The sequence below is a fragment of the Lipophrys pholis genome (assembly GCF_963383615.2).
Source record: "Lipophrys pholis genome assembly, chromosome: 9".
Taxonomy (NCBI): Eukaryota; Metazoa; Chordata; class Actinopteri; order Blenniiformes; family Blenniidae; genus Lipophrys; species Lipophrys pholis.
In genome coordinates this window covers 19607735-19630090 of record NC_137639.1, presented here as the reverse complement: position 1 = coordinate 19630090, position 22356 = coordinate 19607735, and the positions used below count along the sequence as shown (strand labels likewise).

The 22356-nt window shown below is 41.6% G+C and overlaps 3 protein-coding genes across 5 annotated transcripts; 1 reads left to right on the top strand and 2 right to left on the bottom strand.

Moving 5' to 3' along the window:
• Nucleotides 1–247: 247 nt before the first annotated feature.
• Nucleotides 248–10088, bottom strand: LOC308115183 (cell surface glycoprotein MUC18). 2 transcript variants are annotated; one of them, XM_080472575.1, is made up of 8 exons: nt 9927–10088; nt 9110–9231; nt 7987–8185; nt 6707–6852; nt 4453–4594; nt 2026–2170; nt 1003–1042; nt 248–942 (listed from the first exon to the last, which is right to left on the bottom strand). In XM_080472575.1, exons 1-8 carry the CDS (start codon nt 9976–9978, stop codon nt 931–933), a joined length of 858 nt encoding a protein of 285 aa, XP_080328701.1. In that variant the 5' UTR covers nt 9979–10088; the 3' UTR covers nt 248–930. The 2 variants fall into 2 exon arrangements, with proteins under 2 accessions (XP_080328701.1, XP_080328700.1); XM_080472574.1 differs by having other exon boundaries at nt 248–1042.
• Nucleotides 10089–11011: 923 nt separating this feature from the next.
• Nucleotides 11012–17288, top strand: taf12 (TAF12 RNA polymerase II, TATA box binding protein (TBP)-associated factor). Its single transcript, XM_080470731.1, has 6 exons — nt 11012–11186; nt 12339–12561; nt 12821–12898; nt 13915–14029; nt 15080–15168; nt 15320–17288. The coding sequence occupies exons 2-6, from the start codon at nt 12484–12486 to the stop codon at nt 15353–15355; spliced, it is 396 nt and encodes a 131-aa protein (XP_080326857.1). The 5' UTR covers nt 11012–11186; nt 12339–12483; the 3' UTR covers nt 15356–17288.
• Nucleotides 16625–20712, bottom strand: rab42b (RAB42, member RAS oncogene family). 2 transcript variants are annotated; one of them, XM_080470729.1, is made up of 3 exons: nt 20405–20712; nt 19976–20198; nt 16625–18641 (listed from the first exon to the last, which is right to left on the bottom strand). In XM_080470729.1, exons 2-3 carry the CDS (start codon nt 20191–20193, stop codon nt 18191–18193), a joined length of 669 nt encoding a protein of 222 aa, XP_080326855.1. In that variant the 5' UTR covers nt 20194–20198; nt 20405–20712; the 3' UTR covers nt 16625–18190. The 2 variants fall into 2 exon arrangements, with proteins under 2 accessions (XP_080326855.1, XP_080326856.1); XM_080470730.1 differs by having other exon boundaries at nt 16695–18641; nt 19976–20267; nt 20405–20688.
• Nucleotides 20713–22356: the final 1644 nt, after the last annotated feature.

Genomic DNA, 22356 nt, shown 5'->3' with positions numbered 1-22356 from the left:
GTGCTTACAGGCAGATGGGGAAAGAGAAAAGGCTGCACAGGCACAGTGATCAGTGTAAAGGGCATTGCTTCAAAGTAAGGTCTTGCGGACTGGAGTGGAAGGTTGGTAAACAAGCTGATGCAAGCCCAAGATGGCACTGGATCAAGAGGATGTGTGGCCAAGCGAACATGCGTGTCAGGCTTTCAACTCCTTGTCAGCCTCTTTTGTGTGTCGAAGATGGAGAAAAATCAATGGCAGACAAAGGAAGGTAGATATAGTTTCCTGAAGGCCATTTAATGTCAAAGAAACCCAACGTACAGTAAATTGAATATTAGAGTGCAATGTGCTTGAGTGCTGCCACAGTGAAACGATTATGAAAGAAAAAAAAGAAAAAAAAGAAAAAAAAAAACTTCCCAAAGAGACTTTGAGGTGGTTCTCATTTGAATAACAAGTTGAAAAAGAAACAAATCAACAAAATGAAACCTTGTCCCATCACCTGAACGTTTCATTCATATTACACAGCTGAGCAATTACATTTGCAAAATAACAGGTAAGGATAAAATTGCATGTTAAGTGTTTACAGCTCTAAACAGACAAGATTCTTCATGAAAAAGAAATAGGAGCTCGATATTTTCCACACTTCAGAATAAATGAAAAGAAAATTGCACACTTCCGTGTCCAAGACACCTTAACTTGCAGCCAACACCCACAACTGGAACGGCTTTAGTATCTCAAAAAGAATCTTTGGTCCTTCATTATAAATTTTTTTGTTGTTTTTTTACTTTTTCTGTTGTTTTTTTACACTCTAACTGATTTTATGGTCCACGTAGTCTCCTTATGTCCCGAGTTGTCGCCTTTCTTTCCTCATTCGTTTCCCTTTATGTGCATCCTTTCAGATTCTAGCCACCCACATAATGTTCCTCATCCCTCGCTTCATCATTCCCTCAACTCTCATCCCTCCACCTGCTCACGCAGTCACACCAGAGGTTGTTTGTCTCCGCAGGTGGAGGGTAGGGAATCCACACTCGCTTTGTAGATGGGCTTGATCTGAGACCGGTCATCACTGGGGAGAAGAAGAGGGGGAGAAAGACAGAGGAGCATGATTACCAGTATATTGATCTTGCAGTAGGCACTCAAAAACTATAAGTGAGGAAATTATATACTAGACTTGAGCACCAAAGCCACACCTGGCAGTAGATATGAAAGTTCATCATCCTTGCCTCTGCAATCTGTATCTCTGTGTACACACAAACTAGTATACTTATGACGGCCTACCTTAGCAAGGATGAAAAGAAAATATATCCCATGCCGCAAGCATAGAGGTACGAAGCAGAAGCTCAAGTGGAATTCTTTGTCTTTGGAAAATGTATTTTCTTAGTCCATATGGAAAAAGAAGTTAATGGGCGAATCTGCATGGGGTCATGGTACACATTAACATGCTGTCCGCTTGGGGGATTAATGGGCGTTTCGCTAATTTCCATATCATTGCTTTAGTCTTTTCGATATACATATATGATAAAGAGAGTTTGACCTGCTGCTCAGCACAGACTTTTCTCAAGCTGGCACTGCATGGAAACACGTGGGAGAGCAAGGAGCATGAAAGAGATCAAAGATGAGGTCAAGTCGGTCGGACCTGCTGAGATCAAATTTAATATTCAGTGTGGCTAATGCTTTTTCATATGCAGGAACTCGCCTGCACGTGTGGGGAGATTTTTTTCGCAAGATTACTCAAAATGAAGCGTACCCCAAGGTACACACTGACTCACACCGAAATGCACATCCTTTTACTGAAATGGCCTTGGTTCTATCACATGAGACAGAATGAAAAATTGTAGCAATAGCCAAATCTGTAATAAAAAGTCAAACTGCAAGAGGAGAGAAGAGGGAATACATTTGGGAGAAAAGGGGAAGGTGAAAGTGGTTGAGCAAACAAACTCACTTACACTCAAAGACAGGTTCTCCGAGCTACATTTGCATGTGAGTCACACTGGTTACTAGTCTGAAGACTGACCAGCACAAATAAACAAACAAACTGTTGATTCTTACATGGGCCCCTTGCTGGTCTTGACTCTCTTGGCCCTGCGGCATAGGAAGACGGTCATAGAGAGGATGAGGACGATGAGAGATGTAGCCGCTGCCGAGGTCATCAACGTGAGACGGCCATTACTAGTCTCATACCACGGGGCATCCTCTGTGGGACAGATCAGTAAGACATGAAGGGAAGCGTGCATCACACGGAATCAGAAATCAGCAAAACTACGAGCTTCCTGCCTCCAGGCAATGCTTCTAAAGGCAACCTCCTGTTTGTTTGTGAAAGAAAAGCGTGTCTGTCTGGAGTTATAGTCCTATACCCAGCAGTGATGCTAAAGAAGTCTGCTTGTTAAAATTTTGAAAGACATTTGATTATCCCCTTCATGTGCTTGAATTTCCAATTTATATATCACGTTTGAAAAGCAGGACTTTGTGAATGTGGTGTTTAGGGCTGTGGACAAAGTAAACACTGAAAAAATAAGGTTGTGAGTATAAGAGGCAGCAACAAACGCATGCTTCTTTTTTTTTGTTCAGTTCACATACTGCATTTTCTTATGTTAAGAGGATTTCTTGGCAGCTGGAGTCACAAACATTCAAACCAGGAATGTTTGCTTAAGGTTTGTGCAGCCATTGTGGAGCACCTTCAAAGCAGAACTAGTGTTTTCTCTACATACCTTCCAAGGAAGAAGAAACCTTAATCTAGAATACAGAAATTAGTGCTATTTTAATTAGTACATGTGATGCAGTAGAGGATGCTGAAGACCCAGCAAAGCACAGGGATCTGACCGTCAACTGCGACAGTAATAAGACAACTCTACCATTATAAATAGCATGCGTTCACTTAATTGCATTTTTAGACGTTGTATAATTCCAGCTATTGAAATCACAAGGCTCATGAATCTTACTGGGTGAGAGAGAGAAAAAGTGTTTTAAAACTGTCGTGCATTAACAAGAGTAATCATCTCACAGGTCACTGGTGAAGATGATGAAGACTGATGAAGTGTGATAAATTCAATTAGCCATTATGTCATTATATTTCATTAGAAGTAAGACACTTTGACAGTCAAGGAAAGACCAGCTGTCAATCCATTTGTGTACAAATGCTCACCTTGTCTTCTGTTGAAATGTATCCCACAATTTTCATTTAGTTTTACAGTATATAGAAATATACCCGGGGTGTACACAAAGATTTAGTCTGATATGAACTGACCCATGTTGTTATCCTTGAATGCAGCCGTCTGAACCCTGGAGTACACTAAACAATCGAGCCTACTCTATTTGAAAAGCAGGTCTCCATCCACTTCCACACAAACTCTGGTGTGATGTGACTGAAGTTCAATTGAAGTCTAAATGCAGCGCGAATCAAAGAGCTCTGAATGGACCCGACGCAGGACGTGACTGGCTTCAGAAAGCCATATTCTCGCAGTGGACTGCAATTGATCTGCACAATGGAGGAATTCCTGCCGCTGTTTTGAAACCTTGCTTCGTTTTATTGGCTGTCGGTGAGCTCTCAGCTGTTAGAAAACTATCACTGGAAATAATCCAACATGCACGGCATTGTGTCGAGATCAGCACTGCGGTGCTGTGGTTCAATACAAGTATGTGTCGGATATGCATCAGCGCCATCAACAGCTCTTCAGCATTCACTGTGCTTCCATCTTTTGAGTACGAAGTAAACAGAACTTAAAGTGAAAACTTTTATGGTGAATGTGGTGTTAATCTCACATGGAAGCAATAGAATAAACAATGGTAAAGTAAAGTAAAGTAAAAGTGGCAATAATAAAATAAACCCCTACAGGTTCTGTTTTCTAATGATTCATAAATATCCCTAACGCTTCACAAGAGTGCAATTATATTTGACTTGATAGTTCTGTCTAAGAAAAAAATAAATCAAAGGTCAGTTAAAACCATAGCTTCTTTTTTTTAATCTTATAATTATCCTCTTAACCTTTAGAATTACTGCAATTCTGCCATTGCCATTAATTTATGATATTCTAAATGTATTATTTCCCCTGGTATGATCACCTTACATGTCTGACATTTAAGAGATAATTTAATTTGAGACTGTCACCTTTTATATGAGGGGTGTTTTTAAAAAAAAATAAATGTCCTTAGCTTTATTTTTCAGAGCATCACAGTCGTTTTGCAATTCTTATAGCGGATCAATTAAACCCCTCAGTGAAAAATCTAGAGAACTGAAGGTTGAGCACGTGCAACTCATACCTTCTGCATTTCTTCTAGATGACGCAATAGTGACCGCCTGACCTTTATGGTGACATTTTTTTGTGGCTGATAGAGGACGAAATACAACGCAAGAGATTCCTGTCTATTCTTAATGGACGGGTAAAATTCCCAACAGGAGCAAAATTGGTACAAACTGGTTTTCAGAAAGAAGGAAAGAACACCGAGCCACAGGCTGGCAGGTGGACGGTCGGTCCTCACCAGGCAGCACGGTGATGCTGATGCTGCGCTTCTTACTGAGAGACTCCACTGAATGCTCTGCCATGCAAGTGTACTGTCCTGCATCCATCTCACTCATCTTCCTCAACGTCAGCGTCGAGGAAGGCAGCATCCAGTCACTACCCTGATAGGGGAAAGAATGTATGAGAGTGTGTGAGAAAGTGAAGGACACAGAGACAGGAGACAGGTGGAATAATGCTTCGCTGGCTGGACTGTAAGCAATCTTTAAAGAGAGTACAAATTCTTGCAAAGACAAATTTGTCCCCGTCAGTATAAGAGAGATGTAAAACAGACAAATGACGGAGAAAAAAAGCAAACGTGAAATGATACAGACACAAACCGAAAAGAGAAAGTGACAAAAATAGGGCAGGAAGGGTTATTTTGTCTATTTTGAAAAAGTATTGGATGGAAAATGGAATAGAGACAAGAGGGAGGAACTGGGGGGGGGGGGGGGGGGGGCTTGTGGTAGGACGAAGATATGACAGAAATGTCCACCGGTGTGTTGACCTTAGAGAACATGTCCAAAAGTCCCCAATGAAGTGTATATACCTGAGCAGTAATCCCAATGAATGAACACAACATCGACACAAGTCAATAACCCAGATAACACCATCATCCACAAAGAACGATGCTGCAACAGCACACTGTTAACAGAACACATAATGAGATGGCAAGGGAGCAGGATGAATTGTTGACACAGAAATAGCAGCACTATTATGAGATAGAGCCCAACATGGGAGGAAACAAATAATAGGCCAAACACAAGGATTGGAAAACAAACGAACGTGGAGGAGGGGGTAAAAAAAAAAATATTACACCATGCAAATGATTTGGCTCCTGGGAGCTGCAGTTCCTGCCAAGAAAGTCCATTTCAATTTGAATGGATCTGAATTAAGAGGATTTCCCATAAAGGCCAGGTCTGGCCAAAGCAGCATTTTGTATGCAAATCCACTGGCTCCCGAAGCAGTGGCCCGTTTCTGCCTCTGTCCTGCTGTCATTACCGGGGGCCAATGTGCCCACGGCGGCTGTCTGTCAAATTGGGTCGTTCTGATGCCTCTGTCTTTCCCACATTTATTCCTGTCGTACAGACAGTGGGCGTACACACACTGACAGAAAAATACACACACACGCACACTGTCACCCAGAGAGGAGATAAACGTTACACTGCATCTTATCATTTCCATGACTTTGTGACTTTCCCCCCCCCCCCCTGACGACGTGTCATGAATGTCTTGATGTAAATGGAATATGAATGGCTTGACAAGTGAAACATCAGCGCTGGCCCAAACGCTCCGAACCTGTCAGTCACCGTGATCATGGTTATTAGTCCTCATTAAAGTGACAGTGCCGTGTATTCAACCAATATAAAGCACTGCATACGATCATGTGTGGACAAACGGTATTAGTGGCATAAAATGACCAATGAATTGGATTGGGACTCGTAAGCCTATTTAAAACCTGGATTAGCGTTGACCCTTTAACAAGCATATTAACCCCGAGCCAACTTATCAAGAGGAATAACAAAAGGGGGGGAAACTCTGCAAGTACGTCTGCCTGTTTCCCCAAGATGTCTTTATAGTTGTAAAGCTTGATTAACTTTGTATCCGCTCCAAGTGTTAGCCAAGACTTTGAGGACACCTTGAAAGCGCAATACTGTTTTCTCACCAGAAGGGCATGGCGTGTCTCTCAACTCATCAACTTCTCCTTGTTCTACATGCCGGCTGTCACACTGTTGCGTTTTACGCCGAGACGTCTTAATTTCCCTTGGGCTGTACTTTCTTACCTCAGCCAGGAGCCCAATTGAATAATTCAATGCTGGTTAACCAAACATTGAAAAAAAATCATTCGGAATCTATCCACATAATTGTTTTCAGGTTGACTGGCTCTTGTCTAGACCTCATTAAACTATTAATCCTCTGTAAGTGGGCAAGCTGCAATCCCCCAGCGAGCAAGATGCCTAAGCCAACCGGTCACTTAAATACAGAGCACTTCTTTTGTGGAGGGGATGGAAAGGCGACAGGCGACAGGAAACGAGCGGCTGGAGAAACAGAGACGTGCTAAAGGAGGACAGAAAATTAAGAGAATGCGTGAACAAAGCCGAGAGGCCAAAAAAGAAAAAGAAAAAAAGAGGTCACGTCAAGAACGAGCGGAGAGAGGGAGAGGGAGGGAAAACGACAAGTTTCCACAAGCATAACGAGGGCGATGCCGCTGAGCGCATTTCCCAAGGCTTCCTCACCTCTTTGTACCAGGAGTAGTTTGGCTCTTCTGAGGAGCTGGCGGAGCACTTCAGCACCACTTCATCCCCACGTCGCACCTTGAGGTCCTGCGGGGAGCCCAGGTAGCTGGAGTAGCCCTTCCTGGACAAGAAGAGCTCCCCCATGTCTGCAACACAAAGCAAAGGAGGTAATGCATGATTGGACATTAATGAAGCTCCATGTACACTGAAGAAGCCTCTTCAAATATTCGGGACGTGACTGAACATACACTCGCAATAGCGGCCGCAGGTAAACACTAATATAGTATAAGAATATTTGTGTCTATAGACCTGTGTATGAATCCCTCGCAGTGGTACAGGCTGTACCAAGGAATCAATAATAATGATAATGGGCTTCATCTTATCGAAGTCTTTAGTGGGGCAATGTTGTGAATAATGGCTCATTTTCTCTTCCACCTCAATAGATGGCCCACGTCCATCCAGCTTCTGGCTTCTCTCCTCTTCTGTCTCCTTCAGTCCCGAAGTCCATTCTAATCTTTTCCTCCTATTGATCCCCCCCATGGGGCTGAGGAGCCTATCAAACAGCATTACGGTCGATTTGATGGCCACTGGGAAGATAGAGGACACTGAAAACCTGACTCGCAGTGCCATGGCTGACTTTCCATACAGCTGTTTATTCTGTACGAACAGCTTGAATCCAAAGCTTCACCGAGGGAATATCTCTTTTGTTATCTTGGAGCTGTAAACAACAATGACTATAGTCAAGCTATTGTAGGTAAGAATATGCACCGGCTCAGTGCTTTGTGTTGTTTTTGTACCCTTTTCCAACGGCACTGCGCAGATATGTTTTGAGTTATTAATAATTAATGTGTTTTTCTATCCCTCACTGTGAAGAAAACTGTGTCCACGGTGTCTTAAAGATTACTTCCTGCTGCTTAGAAATAAGAGCAAAAATTGGTTTCAGAGTCTTTCTGTTCAGTCGTCTGCTTACTAATGTACATGCAGGTGTTATCGTGCTTCCCTCTTTTTATTTTATTTTTTTAACGCTATATCGGTACTCTCAGATATTCCCCTAAATTATTAAAAGAGAAAACTTGTTGTTTTGCAAGTCATAGATCTATCTAGCTTTATTGGATTCCTGCTGAAGCTTGTTCACCTCTGCCAGACCTGCACTACACAAAAAGGTCACTGTTTGATAATTAGTTCAAAGGGAAAGTACAGGTCACAGACTCATTGTTTGTCAGACTTTCAAGGGGAAGTTTCGACAACAGCTGTAACGCACACCAACTCCATAAACTCACAGTTTACTTTCAAGGCCAGCGGCAGGGAGGAGTTGTCCGCTTCGGTCACGTTGTCACCGTCCGACACGCAGCGGTAGCGGCTGTCGTAGTAAACTCCAGCGTGGGAAATCAACAGAAATAGACTGTCTCCGATCCGATGCACGGGCATCCTGTAGAAACACCAAGACCTCTCGGAAATGGCCCGCCAGCTGTTCATATACTATAACCAGGAAATTAAAAAAAAAAAGGGGAAAAAAAGAAAGAACATATATTTAGATGACAGAGAGATAGTTTGATTTCAGACACTCTGAAATGGAAAATTGCGTCCGCAATTACTTGTGTGGACTTTAATAATACAGTCTTACGGCGACTATCAAACAGTAATTACATGAAACTGAGTTCAGGATCAAATTAAAGTTTTTGAATTTGGTCAATTTGCTTCGGGGATGACTTTGTATTTTATAGCACATTGGCAAAGGATTCAGTTAATTAATAATTAATAAGTATTTTAGTCACATTGTATTATTTGAAAGAGCGTGGTTAAAAATTGAAAGGTAGGTGGAGCGCTTCTAAAGCCAGATGTGACCCGGTTCAAGTTGGGACATGTGGACCTGCGTGTCTGTTTTCCTCCCAGAATCCAAAACCCACTTGTATTTAAAGATCATTTTTGACTCTAAAGTGGGTGTTGGGCTGGGATTGGCTCCCGCATCCCGCAACCCTGAGGTGAATTTGTATCATAGACAAATTCATGGGATTTTTTTTTGCATTGCTACCATCACATTGTCTCTGTGAACTGTTAAGATAAGAAATCTACAGCGAGTTGTTCGGTCTACAATTTAGCCCAGGAAAATAACAAAATTGAATAAACTTACCCCAACTTAGATATAGCAGCAGTCAGAATATTTTATATAGAATTATGTACTTTCAAAATGTAGTTTATACTGAGCAATTGCACTAAAAAGTGCAGTTTCTGGTGCAACACTGACCTAACAATCAACGCGACCATTATCTGCACTGCGCTTGTGAATTGTGGTCTGTATTACAACAACAGCCGTGTTTCAAACAAGGTCAAAAAAACAAAACAATGAGCGGTTCCTCACGAGCCTCTGCATTCCCCGCACCCACCCACCCACCCCCAACTCACCTTGGAGAAGTACTCAAAGTGGACCTGGCTGATGTTGAGCTCAGAGTCTGAGTACAGACACTCCAGTGTGATGGTGTCTCCCTCCAGAACCGGCTCAGTTGGCCCTTTAATGAGCAGCGTTGCTGTGTGTGGACAGAGATTATAGATAGAGGTTATTGATCATGACATGAATAGACAGAAAGGCCCCGGGAGGGAAGATGTGTTGACCTGCTCTTGGGGCATCTAATGCAGCTGTTATGGGCAAGACTTTCAAAAACAGCCACTCTCTGCTTGACTGACATTTGTTTAAGGCCAAATGTAGAAAAGACCAGCAGCTGGTTGTTCCACTTTTTATTCTGCCACTTGGAGGTTGTCTCTTTCACTTTCAGGCACCAGCAACCATTCGCTCAGCTATGAACGAATGGTTCACAACATGAGGTTGGCATACAATATTTACATCAAACATTTAATTGTCAGCCTCTCGATAGTTCCACCAACGTTTTCTCTTTGAGTCTGTGTCTTGTACCCGCTGGGGAAAACCCATCAATGTGACAGAAGAGAAAACAAAGCATTTCCTCAAGAGAGCACATCAGCTCGGAGACACACAGGCAAGACAAACAGGCAGGCCGTGGAGAAAAAAACAAAAAAACAAAAACACACCACAGAGCCCAGGAGCTGCAAACTGAGTAAAGAACAAAAAAAAGAAAAAGAAAAGAAAAAAGACCAGAGCTCGACTTGAAGATTAAACCAATACTTCATTACGAAGAAGCAAATAAAAAAAATTAAGCTCTTTGAGACGATTATGGAACAGGACGTGAGATATGAAAAACATATTTACCATAACTCCCATGGATCAGGGCGATCACTGCAACAACCAGCTGGGCTTTCATTGCTGCTGATAATCGTTATAAAATCAGAAGAAATTTGTCGACGGGGTGTCGTTCCGTACTGCGCACTTTCTATTCCTGAACTGAAAGTTTGTTCACTATTTATCTGAAACAAGAGGAGGTGTGGCTTCCCTCTGTTTTTGCTTCCTCGGTGCCTTCAAAGAGTCTCAAATCCTGGACAAAGCGTCAACTTTAATACCTGTGGATGAGCAGGGGGGCTGAAAAAAGCATTTTGCAGTGTGTACAGGTGTGATTCACTTTCGCTCAGGAGCATTTACGCGTGAAATGTGATATTATGTGGACAGTCGGCGATACACGCCGCTCCTCCAATCATTAATTTACCTCCAGGAGCGTCATGTGTGTCTGAGGGGAAGATCGAGGATCATATTATCGTGCGGGTTGTTAAAGGTCAGTGTTTCCTGAAGGAGTTCGGCGGAATCCGAGAGCAGCTGCCACATGATGACTCTGCGTGATGTGGAACGAGAAACAAGCCAACATTGTCTGCTTCATTTGCTCTGACCTTTGATTTTCTGTTAATCGGAGACAGAAACGAAAGAGTCAGGCCAAACTGCTAAGAGACACCTGAGCGACGCACAAACATTAAATTCAAACTGGAAACTGCTTGAATCATCATCCTGCCTTTACACATATATTGTTTATTACAAAGAGTTGTGGGGATTAATTATACTTCTGTCCGCGTTTTTATTCCGTGACAATTGTTTGGCCGGACTATTATTTCATCTTTTAATTTTTTTCAGTTCAAGTCCCTGCAAATTGCGGAAAATATATATATTGTATATAGGACATGTCTTTATTTAGCGTGCAAGAACGTGTATTTATATAAAAGTGCATTAGATTTGTGAAATTATAACTGTAACTGTCATATTTGGAGTTGTATTGTTAACTGATATCTTGTCTATGTGAGCAAAATCAATAATAAACAAAATGTTTAAAGCCACTGAGTGTGGAGGGCTGAACAATGAATCTCCTGATTTTATTCAGCAGTTAGTGTAGTTTCACCAAACCTCCAGCAGATGGCAGAACAGAGGCGACACTGTGCCACCGGAAATGCACTTCCACTGAACGGAAGTAGCGGAACAAGCCCTGGTTGTTGTCTTCCGCTGAAAACTCAGATAAGCTTTTTGTACAAAACTCGCTTGTTGTCGTGGCAGAAACGCCAAACCATGGACAGATAGTGTTTGTTCAACCGGGTAAGTCCGTGATTCAAAGAGCCAATTCGAAACATTTCGTGGTTAAAGCTGCTTTTCCAGTTTAGCCGCTAACGTTAGCATATCCGGCTAACACCAGAGCCACTATTGTTTTTAGCACGTAGCGTTGTGTTACCGTCTTTAATTCTTCCTTTCTGTGCCGAAATCACTCAGCTGTTCAGTGAATACAAGTGTGATGTTGTCCGATGAGAGTAGTATTATGTGATTGATTGACTGTCGTTTTTTCTAAATCGGTTAATTTATCGAGTTGTCCCACAGTGTTACATAGCCGCGGCTAGGCTGTTGTACTTTGGTTTCCACTCATTATGTTTGTTCTTTAATCGGGGAAAAAGTCAGTTAGCGAAGAGCTCTGCTATAATTTGTAAGATGTGAAACTAGTATATTATATTCCTTCTTGTTACGGTTACATTTCTTTCTGGATGTATTCAAAACTCGTTCACAATCCCGCTATCTTATCCTTATCACGAAATTAATGTGTTTTGCAAATGTAATCAACTTCGGCTTAGCACATTTTTTCAAGTAGATAACACAAACTTTGCTTCTGTGGGTGTAAATAAGTAATAATAAGTGCATGACAAGCTGTAACATCCAGACATTTATTTGACAATAGTTAGTTACTTTATTTAGGAGTTTACACATCTTTAATTCAGAAGCAGAGATACTTACAGCATAAAGACAAAACACTCGTATTATTGGTGCGTCAGTAATGTGATAATTAATGTGGCATAAAGTGATACAAATATACCAGGATGCAATGAAAATATGAGTTATTTATATAACGTCTGTAAGATGATTATTTTTGCTCAATGCTCCACAGACAGATGGCTATTTAAACAGTTAATCATTTCAATCGATTGTGTGATGAAAGGTAACATTAATTCACGGGTTTGCTGAGCTTTCAAGTTTTACTGCGACAAGATTGAACTTTTTCTACATTTGTAGTTAACACAAATGTAAAGGTTGAACAATGGCTTTAATTTAATGTGTTAGTGCATCACCTTCCTCAGTGAGCTCACAAGACAAAGGCTCTTAAAACTGCTTTGATATACTTTCATTGTGACTGAAATAATCCCGCTATGATTTCAACCCTGTGTTTACTCACCCTACCCCTTCTAATTTCTGATGTCTTGGCAGTTTTTTTTGGTAGAGGTCCCAGGAGAAAGATAATCCATCTCATCTTGGACCGCCGCGCAGGAGTCAAACAGCCGCAGACGGACCTCAACATTTTTTGCCACCTGTGCAACTCCAAAGTCTTTGTGCGTTTCTTGCGGTCACCAGCATGGCTAACAGCACCGCGACAGTAGTGAAGGGTCTGCCGTCAGGCCCTGCAGGCCGAAGTAGTCCAGAGGGTTCTCAAGTGAGTTTGTTTTATTCATTCATCACATTGAGTTGACACAGCTGAAGAGCTGCAAAAGCATCTCCATGTTGTTCTCTGAGCTTACAAAGTTTTAAACTGTGAGCAAAACTCTTGAGCTTCTGCTGTGAATGTAAAGAAAAACGTGCCCCTTTTTCAGTGTTCCTACTTCAAGCTGTTATGTTTTTTGTTTTGTTTTTTTAAAGAGCCTCCCTGTGAGCTTTTGTTGCTGAGTGGATGTGTACCTTTGCTTTTCATGCAGGTTCTCAGTAAGAAGAAGCTGCAGGACCTTGTCCGAGAGATTGACCCCAACGAGCAGCTGGATGAGGACGTCGAGGAGGTCTGTCAATGTCTTTTCAGAGGAGTTCTTATTTTGTTTGCCCTGCATCATGAATGTTGGCAGCATTGGCACTGTCGCTGTGAAAGTAAAACTCTTGACACTGCGTTGCTCTAAAGCAGGGGTCACCAGCCTTTTTGAAACCGAGCGCTACTTCATAGGTATCGAGTCATACGAAGGGCTGCCAGTTTGACACAGTCCTCCGAAATAACAAATATTCTCCGTTTGCCTTTAGTTATATGTGATCATTAATGATGCTCGTCTATGTGAAGACACTTATCACATTAATGATTCCTCACAATAATTATCAACTATGACAATGAAGGTTGGAAATGGATAATATCAATTTTCAACACTTTATTTCTATTAATCTCAGTAAAAAACCAACAACATTTCATAGAAAAACACTCCCATTTACCTCGCCCAGGGGTCGGCGACCTTCGACACTCAGAGCCAATTAGACCTGTTACCCACTGAACAAAACCCTCTGGACAATAAAATTAAGATAACACTGCAGATATCGCTTTTAACCTCAATGCTACGGAAAAATACTGAGAAATGGTTGATCAAAAATAAAAAGAATAGGCAAGGCAAATGTATTTACAAAGCACCATTCAAACACAGGGAATTCACAGTGCTTTACAAAGGAATTAAAGAAATACAGAAAAGTTTTAAAAGAAATGAATGAAAGAGGAAACTCCTAAAAAAGAGACTTTTTAATCTCGACAAGGTTTTTGTTCTGGTGAATTAAAGATTGAATAAAAAGAAAAAATACATTATAATCATACATTATAATCATAATCTCTAGATCTCTAAGTAGTTTAGTGAGTGTTTCCCACAGTGTGACCCACCCTCCTCCTGCTCCTCTTCTTCGTCCTCCTCCATCCGTCCATCAGTCATGAAAGAGAAAATGAAATGTCATCGTGTTTAAAGCCTGGCTGTATGATAAATGGTGACAATGGGTTATTTTTTGCGTAAATGGTCCTTTGATGTTTTTCAAAATGCATTTCTCTTCCCAGATGCTGCTACAAATTGCAGATGACTTTATAGAAAGTGTAGTCACAGCAGCCTGTCAGCTGGCGCGTCATCGCAAGTCCAACACCTTGGAGGTGAAGGATGTTCAGCTACATCTAGGTACGTTCCTCCTCACTATTCAGGATTGGGTCATATAGGGGTTGTTTTTTTTTACATTGAGTGAGTGAATGTCAGAAATGTATCCTCCCTCATGCAGGTACGTCTCAGAACATGAGGATATTGTTGAAACCTAAAGAGTGTTCAGTTATTAGTACTTTCACTAAAAACAAACATGCTTATCTGATTTGTGCACATGTACAAGTACAGTACAATTCCCTTGTAGGTTTGTTGATTAATACGGGAGTCAATAGGCACAGTAAAGCAAAGCTGTCGGTCCATCCCACAAATGCATGTATGTGTTTACAAATGTGTCTTTTTTTTTTTTTTTTTTTTTTTAAAGTTTGAATGTATAATATTTATTGCGAAGAAGCACCGTTAAAACAGAAAAATAACCTTTCTTGATGTTAATTGTTGTCTCTCTCTCTCTCCAAGCTTTGATTTTGTCTTTATGTTCAGAAATGTTCTTAGGTGAGAGAGGTCATTTATTCACCGTCTGTTCATCATAAAGAGTCGAATAGGGAAATAAATCTTGTAGTGCATTAAAACGATTTTCTACCGTCAGATTAAAGTTTGTCACAACATTTGAGGTCTTAAATAACTTAAAGTGGGGGAAGTCAGCAAACTGAGGAACATTTGAAGTAAAGGCAGTTTAAAAATAAACCATCAACCCTGCTTGTTGTTTGGTTTTATGCAGTTTTCTCAGTAAGTATTGAGCTGAGGTCATCCCAGAAATGGAATTATTTACTTTGCAGCCTTGAAAACTTCAGATTTATGGACGACAAGTTGGTAGAAATTGTATTTTCGAACGGTGACGCTGATTTATGTCCCCAAAAAAGTGACAACACAGATAACAAAATATGATTGTTCCTAATCCCATCCATCCAGACTGACAAACCAGACAGAATCCATCAGATAGAGAGAGAGCCTGAATAAAAAGAAAAAAAGCACACAGACGTTGAGCTCCAGGTTTTTCTGTGGCTGAATATGTGCTTGGAAGTCCTGAGGAGTGACTTGCTGTGTCCTGCTGGCACCGTGCGCTTCTCTCCTCAGAGCGCCAGTGGAACATGTGGATTCCCGGTTACGGTTCAGACGAGATCCGGCCGTTCAAGAAGGCTTGCACCACAGAGGCTCACAAACAGGTGAAGAAAACTGCCTCCAGAAATTCTACAATACTGGCTTTGATGGAACATACGTCAACACGGGAGAGAAGATTAATCCTTTTATATTTGTTGATATTTATCTTTGAATACATATGGCCGGTCTAATTGCTTTATTGTTTTTCTGTTTCAGAGAATGGCACTGATCCGCAAGACAACCAAAAAGTAGCAGAACTGAAATCTTCTCCCCACTCTGTATTTTCCTTTTGTTTTTTTTTTGGTTTGTTTTCTTCAACTTTGGATTATTTTGACTAATGAAGAAAAAGGACATGGATTTGTTTTTTTTGTTTTTTTTGACGATAGATAGTGTTTCATTGTTATGTTTCCCCACGTTTTGGTTCTTTTGCCAGAATCATCGCACAATAATGGTATCCGTAAGTTTTGATTCAGTTTGGGGTTTGTTTGTTTTTTGCCATTAGGGTAAGTCTGGCAGTATTCTGCTGCTTTTTTGTCAATAAATATCAACTGGAATACGTCCTTTTGGATTGTGAGCGTCGCTGTATCCTGTTTGCCTTTTGACACTCCTGAGTGTCTGGATTTGAATGTTAGGATTTCATCTAACTCGTAACAATGGCCCTTTATTGTTATCTTGCCAGTGAAAGAGACGTGATTACAGATTTTACCCACTTTGCGAGTGATTTTGCCATTAAAAGTAATTAAGAAAAGTTTATAAAAAATCAAATTCTTTCTGGTAATCATGGCCAGGAAGTAATGTTTATTCCTTTTTTGTTGTTTTTGTGTGTGCTGATTTGTATTTTCACTGTTAACATAATGGGGGGTTTTTTTTGCTTTTTTTTTTTGGTTTGTTTTTAGAATAACACTTGTTTTGATCGTTGTTTGTATCTCTATTTTTACCATCGGCAACTTGGGCGAATTGAATTGGATGGGGACATGATGTTGGCTTTCATATGACTACATTTAAAGAAATAAATGGGTTCAAATAGGGAGTTTTAAAGGATGGAATATTTTGTTTGCCAGACTTAAAACAGGTATATCTCGAATCATCAAGTATCGGCGTTTATTTGAAAAGTGGTCAACTTGTTTCTCACTTGTTCAGATTGAAACACTGCCGTGTGTTGACAGTGTAAAATACACAGTGGCAAACTCTCAATCAATGAATGGAATCAGTTCGCTTGCTGCAGTCCTGCAATGAACCAAGGACACAGACTGATTAGAAACGGGTAGTTGATTCGTCATTTTTCAGCAAAAAAAAATCCTCAGTCGACATTCTGTTTCCATGTACTGGGAGGAGACCGCTCCGTCCACACAAGATAAACTACGAATGCTTTGGAAACTTCTCAAAGCGTTTCAAAAGCACAATATCCAAAGTTAACCCTTGAGAGTTGGATGAATTGACTTTAGCAGCAGCTGAAAACCACTCATTTATAGAAAACAGCAGATTTACTGGTGGAAAAAAATAGGAACAAAATGGTCTTCAAACAATTTTGACCTGAAAGCAGAGCGGGGTTGATTGTGCTAACCCTGCATGTTTTTTTTTTTTTTTTTCTCCCACAACTTTCACCTTTATTGTCTCCAAGGGGAAATATTTATGTCGCAGTACTATGACCTACAATAGAGACTAACATGAAAGACACGAACATCACGTTTCACCGGGATCTGTGTGTCTTGGGCGGCGATGGCTTAAGGAATTAAGCTCCACTGTCTTTACCTCGGAGCGCTTTGTGCCAACTTATAATGTGATAATGCTCCATGTAATAATAGCTAATAGTGAAGTAATTCTCTTCGGTTTAAATGCAATAAAAGGTAATAACTTTCCAGTAATGTAATCCAGTCAACGAATGAATCTGAAGGCGAAGCCAACCACTAATCTATATTTTTGATTAACACGTTGCAGAAAATCTGCAAGAAGGGAATCCAGGTGTTTTTTTTTTTTTTTTAATGCATCATGAAATTATTGGATGTGGTTCTTCCATTTTCAAAAGATTTGATTTAAGACGATGTAAGAATTTATTAAATTATTGGCGCAATGTTCTGATATTGTCTCAAAAATCTTATTAAACTATGGGTAAGTTATTGACTTTATTACAGTTAAAAAGCAGGGAAAACTTGTTCTTTTAACACGTGTGGCTTGGATATTGATTAAAAAAAAAATACTTCTATAGTGTAGTTCGCTAAATCATTTGCTTGCATTCCCTCAAAATGATTCATTGTGCCCGTCTGAAGGTGTGAACTTTGTTTGGATGTGGCATTGACCAGAGAGCTAGAAATGCCAAGTTCTAAAAAAAAAAAAAAAAAAAGAATTTTGAACTGTTGTCTGACAACTCAAATATATCTTCTGGTCCTGACTCGGACTGAGGGAATCAATAACCAGGGAAATCTGATGGTCTCCCCCGCTTTAGAGTAAATGTGGCTCTGACACGGAGACATTTTTTCGCAGCTATTAATCTGATTAAATAAAAGCACAAACTACTGGAGGTCATCACTGTTCTCACTGAGCTGTGGTAAGTTATGACCTCATTAGTCTGATACTGTGTGTCTCGCCTCCCGCTAAAGACAGAATGGGCCTATATGTCTTATGCATTTAAGAGTCTATGGGTTCGGCTATTAGAAGTCTGCAAGCATGACAAGAGTACCTGTAGGAAACACTTAAAGCCGCGTTATAATGTGAAGAGCCTCAGTGGTTTGGCAGGAATCCGGTCGTGGGAATACGTTACAATAAGCCGTCAAGGAAAAGTCAATCAAATAGCAGGAAAGACATTTTAGTCAAATGATGGGAAAAGTGCTGCATGTGTCAATGATATCAAATATCTCCAGTAAATCCAAACCCATATTTGGAATGATACATTATGGTACAACGCCATCAATCTCTTCCACCAGAAAATATCAAAGGATCATGGCCACACACACACACACACACACACACACACACACACACACACACACACACACACACACACACACGTTACAAAGCAAATGCCAGAGAGGCCAGTTTGGTTTCTGCAGCAACATGATTGTGCGTGAGCGACCATCGGCAGTCCACAGTTTAACCGCAACACTTCTTGTTGTTCTTGGGCGCGGCGCCGGCCTGAGATATGCTGGCTCTCTGCTGCTGCAGTGCCTGCGGGGCGGTACACTTGACTCCGTCCCAGCCCTCTTGCAGCTCTACCTCCCCGCTCAGCAGACCCTGGTAGATCCGCCGCGCCAGGAGCTCGAAGCACTCCTTCACATTCTGTCCGGTCTTGGACGAGGCCTCCACGTAAGGCATCCCCAGCTGCCCGGCCAGCTTCTCGGCCTCGTCCCGGCGCACCGCCCTCTCTTTGTGAGCATCCCTGTCGCTCTTATGGCCCACCAGGGCGAACAGGACCGTGTGCGGCTGCACCCGCTCGCACACCTCGGCGTGCCACTCCTTAATGTGGTCAAAGGAGTCTCGGTTGGTCATGTCGAACACCAGCAGCCCTCCAACAGAGTTGCGGTAGTACGAACGGGTCACTGACCTGCGGAGAGACGCGAGGCGAGGGAGGCTGTTTAAAATTCAACAATAATAAGAAAAAAAAAAACAACCTTAAAACTCTATAAAGGAGAGTTCAGAGCTGTGTCAGTTAAGCTTTTCCAGATGAGCAGATTGACAAAGAATCGGTCTCAATGTGAGAAAGTGATAACCCTAATTGTGAAATTTCCAAAGGCATGTAGTACCCCCCATGACTCATTGAATCTTTAATCCAAAAGACATGCTCAAATAAAGGCTCTTCCCGGCAAACAGTAAGTACAAACTTCTCTGTTAGAACACTTTCATAGTGCAAGCAAACCTAATTTGGCCGAGCTTTAGGCTGGTTTGTGAGCTTTTAGAGACCATGTAAACAGCCCTTGTTTGTAATTTGCTACAGCTCATTCAACTGGAGAACTCTAGTAATGAATTTCGTGACAAAATAAAACCCCGACATTGTTCCGTCACTGAACATGCCAGACATGAAAAAATAATGCCTCTTGTGAAAATGTGCCGTTTCTGCTTTTAGTATTATAATCTCTGCTTTTCTCTCCAAGTGTTACACACTGATATTGTGAAGGTGACGAAGTTGCTACAGAGACATAGCTGAAAGCAAACACGGTGAAATGGCTCTGAAGTGAATTGAATAACCAGCGGCGGTTTATTTGGTTAGTTTATTGCATGCACACCAAAAGTGTCTATAATATTCAATGACAAGGGCTATTTTATTATCTTATACAATGAGACAAAGAACCTTTGCACAGACACACATGATTAAAGAAAAGGCCTCGTGAAAGTATGTTATATTGACATTTTGTCAGTCAAACTTCCACATTTCTTCCTGTTGTCGCAAACTGATGATGGAAAATGAAAGAAAATGAGATTAGTTATGACAAACAGGATGGCTGTTGTTTGGGCAAAAGGTCTGGAATTTGCTATATAACAGCAGGGGAAGATCATTTTCTTTTTTTTTCTTTTAAATATGAAATCTAGCCTCATAACACTAATTCACCAAGACCTCGTATGTCATTTTTTTTTTGTGTGTCAACTGTAATGACACCTTATATTGGGATATAGTGGTGCTCATTGACGTACAATTACATACTTTATTATATAGGATGAACTATACATGCCCATCCTGCATCCTTCATAGCTGGTTATATTACATATAAGTGACAAAAACGATTAACAGCAGTCAACAACACTGCGGAGATATTCCATTCACATGTCAATGGTGAAGACAACTGATTGTACAAAGAACCCAATGGTGATGTGTCCTGTTGTCAGAGTGGTTACAAACCGTGAAAGTCATCATAGACGGTGAGAAGCTGAACGTATCCTCACCTGAACCGCTCCTGACCGGCTGTGTCCCAGAACTGCAGCTTGATGCGAATCCCTGGCTCTACCTCCAGGAAGTGAACGTAGAAGTCTACACCTACGGTTTCGTTGATGGACTCCAGGAACAAGTCTTCAGTGAAGCGCTTGAGCAGGGAAGATTTGCCCACAGTGGAATCCCCCAGCATGATGATCCTGAACTGGTACTGCCACAGGGTCAGGTCCATTGTAGCTGACGGTGACAACACAGGGGACTGAGTCAGAAAGGGGCAGGTTGGAGGGATTTAAAGGTGAACAGAGGCTGTGGTGAAAGTGAAACAAAACAAGCAATGAAGTTAGTAGTCGCAAAAAGGAAAAGAAAATGTCAAAGAGGAATGTCATAATAAACAGCAATTGTGTAAAGTTGAGATTAAGAAGACGAGACGAGCAATGCCATACCAGCGTCCTACTTCTGATCCTCCAAATGTTGAGAAACTATGCAGCCACTCCTTAATAATCTTGCAACCAGTAGAGCAGTGTGTTTTCACAGCCATTCCAAACACCTAACCGTTTCAGGGCCGCAGCGCATGTCTCTCAGTCTCATGCCCATGGTGGCCCTCCAAATCCTCAGAAAGAAACAAGGAGAAAAATCGGTCCCATGGAAATGACTCCAGTGTCGTCACAATTGACACCCGAGCCACTGATCCTATTACTGTAAGCATGTGCACAAGTGTGCCTGTGCCGAGGGCGTGGGCTAAAGTTTGCCTGTTATTACTTGACAAAAGGAGGGGCAAGTGACAAGGGCACGTGGGAGAGGAAGGAGGGAGCTTCTGAGGAAGTCATGCTTGTATTTAACACTTTATCATTGGAAAGTCCAGTTTCCTCTCATCACCGAACTGACAGGCTACATTTTATCTGGAACTAACACAGAAAACGATGGTCGATGTTGGCAACTCTTTGCCCAAAGTGACTTTTGCCACTTCGCTGTGATGCAGAATGAACTTTGCTACATAAAAAAGGGAAGTTGACAACAATACCACATTAAACCCTTTGGGAAAAGTCCAGGATGTTTAACTAAGTTCCCCACAATAGGTTTGCTGGGGACGCAGTGATGTTATGTTTATATTTGAACATTGCAGCATGATAACATCATTTATGTTTAGTTATAACAGATCTATTTGAATATCAAGTAGAGTGCTATTTTCGTATGGTTTTTTTTTTTAACCGGTCAGGATAACTCTTTCAATCACTCAAAAATCTAAAATAAATCCTTCAAACCATAAAATAATTCTCAGGTAATCACAAGGAGCAGACCTCGGTTTTTCTTTCGGGTCATCTTGTTTGTCTGTGGTGTGTTTGGACGTGCTCTCCACAATGTGGTTTCATCCCATCTTCCAAAAAGACGTATTCCAGGCACACCGCTGGTATAAATTGCCCATAGATGGATTAATGAGCACTTCAGGAAGTGACAATGAGGACAACAAACAAGACGAATAGCCGATTGTGAAGCAGATACAGTAACAGGTGCTTCGGGAGTACCAGGGCGCCTCAAGTTGTGCTCTCTCGTCTTTGCTTCGTGATTTTCATGGACAGAGTTTCAAGGTGAGGGGTCCATTATGACGTCTGTCACATGAGATCCTCCTGGGTCCTCTTGGTACAGACAAAGGTCGGGGCAGAATCTTCCCAGAGGATCTCCAGGTCTGGCTCACAAGTGACGTCCAGAGCGATTAAGGTACGTACAGGCTGCAGATTCAAAACAGGCTCAAAAACAAAGCTCTGGGTCTCCATCCTCACCCTCACCCACATGGCCATGGACTTTAGGTCACGACTGAAAGAATGCGTTCACAGATACAAGCGGCTAAAAATGAGTTTTCCCCTCAGGGTGGCAGGGCTCAATCTTGGCGATAAAGTGAGGAGCTGTGGCCATGCGAGCGAGACTCAAGATAGAGCTGCTTCTCCTCCATATTGAGAGGAGCCAAGTTGAGGCGGTTCAGGTATCTGATTAGGACGCTCTCTGATCACCTCTTTTCATTGGTTCACCAGGCATGTCAAATTTGAAGGAGGTCGTAGGGTCACTTCAGGAGCCGCGTAAGAATTTTTTTAAATCTTTTGGTTGATGTGGTTTATAGGTGGAGGAAGTTTGGGGGGGGGGGGGGTGGGGGGGGGGGTATAAGATGTGGCGGCTTAGGGAATAAGACAGAAGAGTCAGAATCCACCTGGGCAACAACAGTGGCAGATACATGGTATTGTAAAGGTCAGCACTGCCATCTCATAGACAATGTCCCCAGTTTCACTCCAAGCTTGAAGGGCCTTTGAGTTTGGTATTTCTTCTTGGGTTCTCCAGCTTCCTCCCATAATCCAATGAAATACATGGGAATTAGTGTGAAATGGCTGTGGACTACAGATTTGTC

Excerpts from the sequence above, each read along its gene's own strand:
- LOC308115183 (XM_080472574.1), bottom strand. The coding sequence starts at position 9,978 with ATGAAAGCCCAGCTGGTTGTTGCAGTGATCGCCCTGATCCATGGGAGT. Across the intron at positions 6,853-7,986 it reads GCTGGCCTTGAAAGTAAACT|ACATGGGGGAGCTCTTCTTG; the intron begins GTGAGTTTATGG and ends TTTGTGTTGCAG. Across the intron at positions 4,595-6,706 it reads ACTACTCCTGGTACAAAGAG|GGTAGTGACTGGATGCTGCC; the intron begins GTGAGGAAGCCT and ends TTCCCCTATCAG.
- taf12 (XM_080470731.1), top strand. The coding sequence starts at position 12,484 with ATGGCTAACAGCACCGCGACAGTAGTGAAGGGTCTGCCGTCAGGCCCT. Across the intron at positions 12,562-12,820 it reads GTAGTCCAGAGGGTTCTCAA|GTTCTCAGTAAGAAGAAGCT; the intron begins GTGAGTTTGTTT and ends CTTTTCATGCAG. Across the intron at positions 12,899-13,914 it reads TGGATGAGGACGTCGAGGAG|ATGCTGCTACAAATTGCAGA; the intron begins GTCTGTCAATGT and ends TTCTCTTCCCAG.
- rab42b (XM_080470729.1), bottom strand. The coding sequence starts at position 20,193 with ATGGACCTGACCCTGTGGCAGTACCAGTTCAGGATCATCATGCTGGGG. Across the intron at positions 18,642-19,975 it reads GCCGGTCAGGAGCGGTTCAG|GTCAGTGACCCGTTCGTACT; the intron begins GTGAGGATACGT and ends GTCTCTCCGCAG.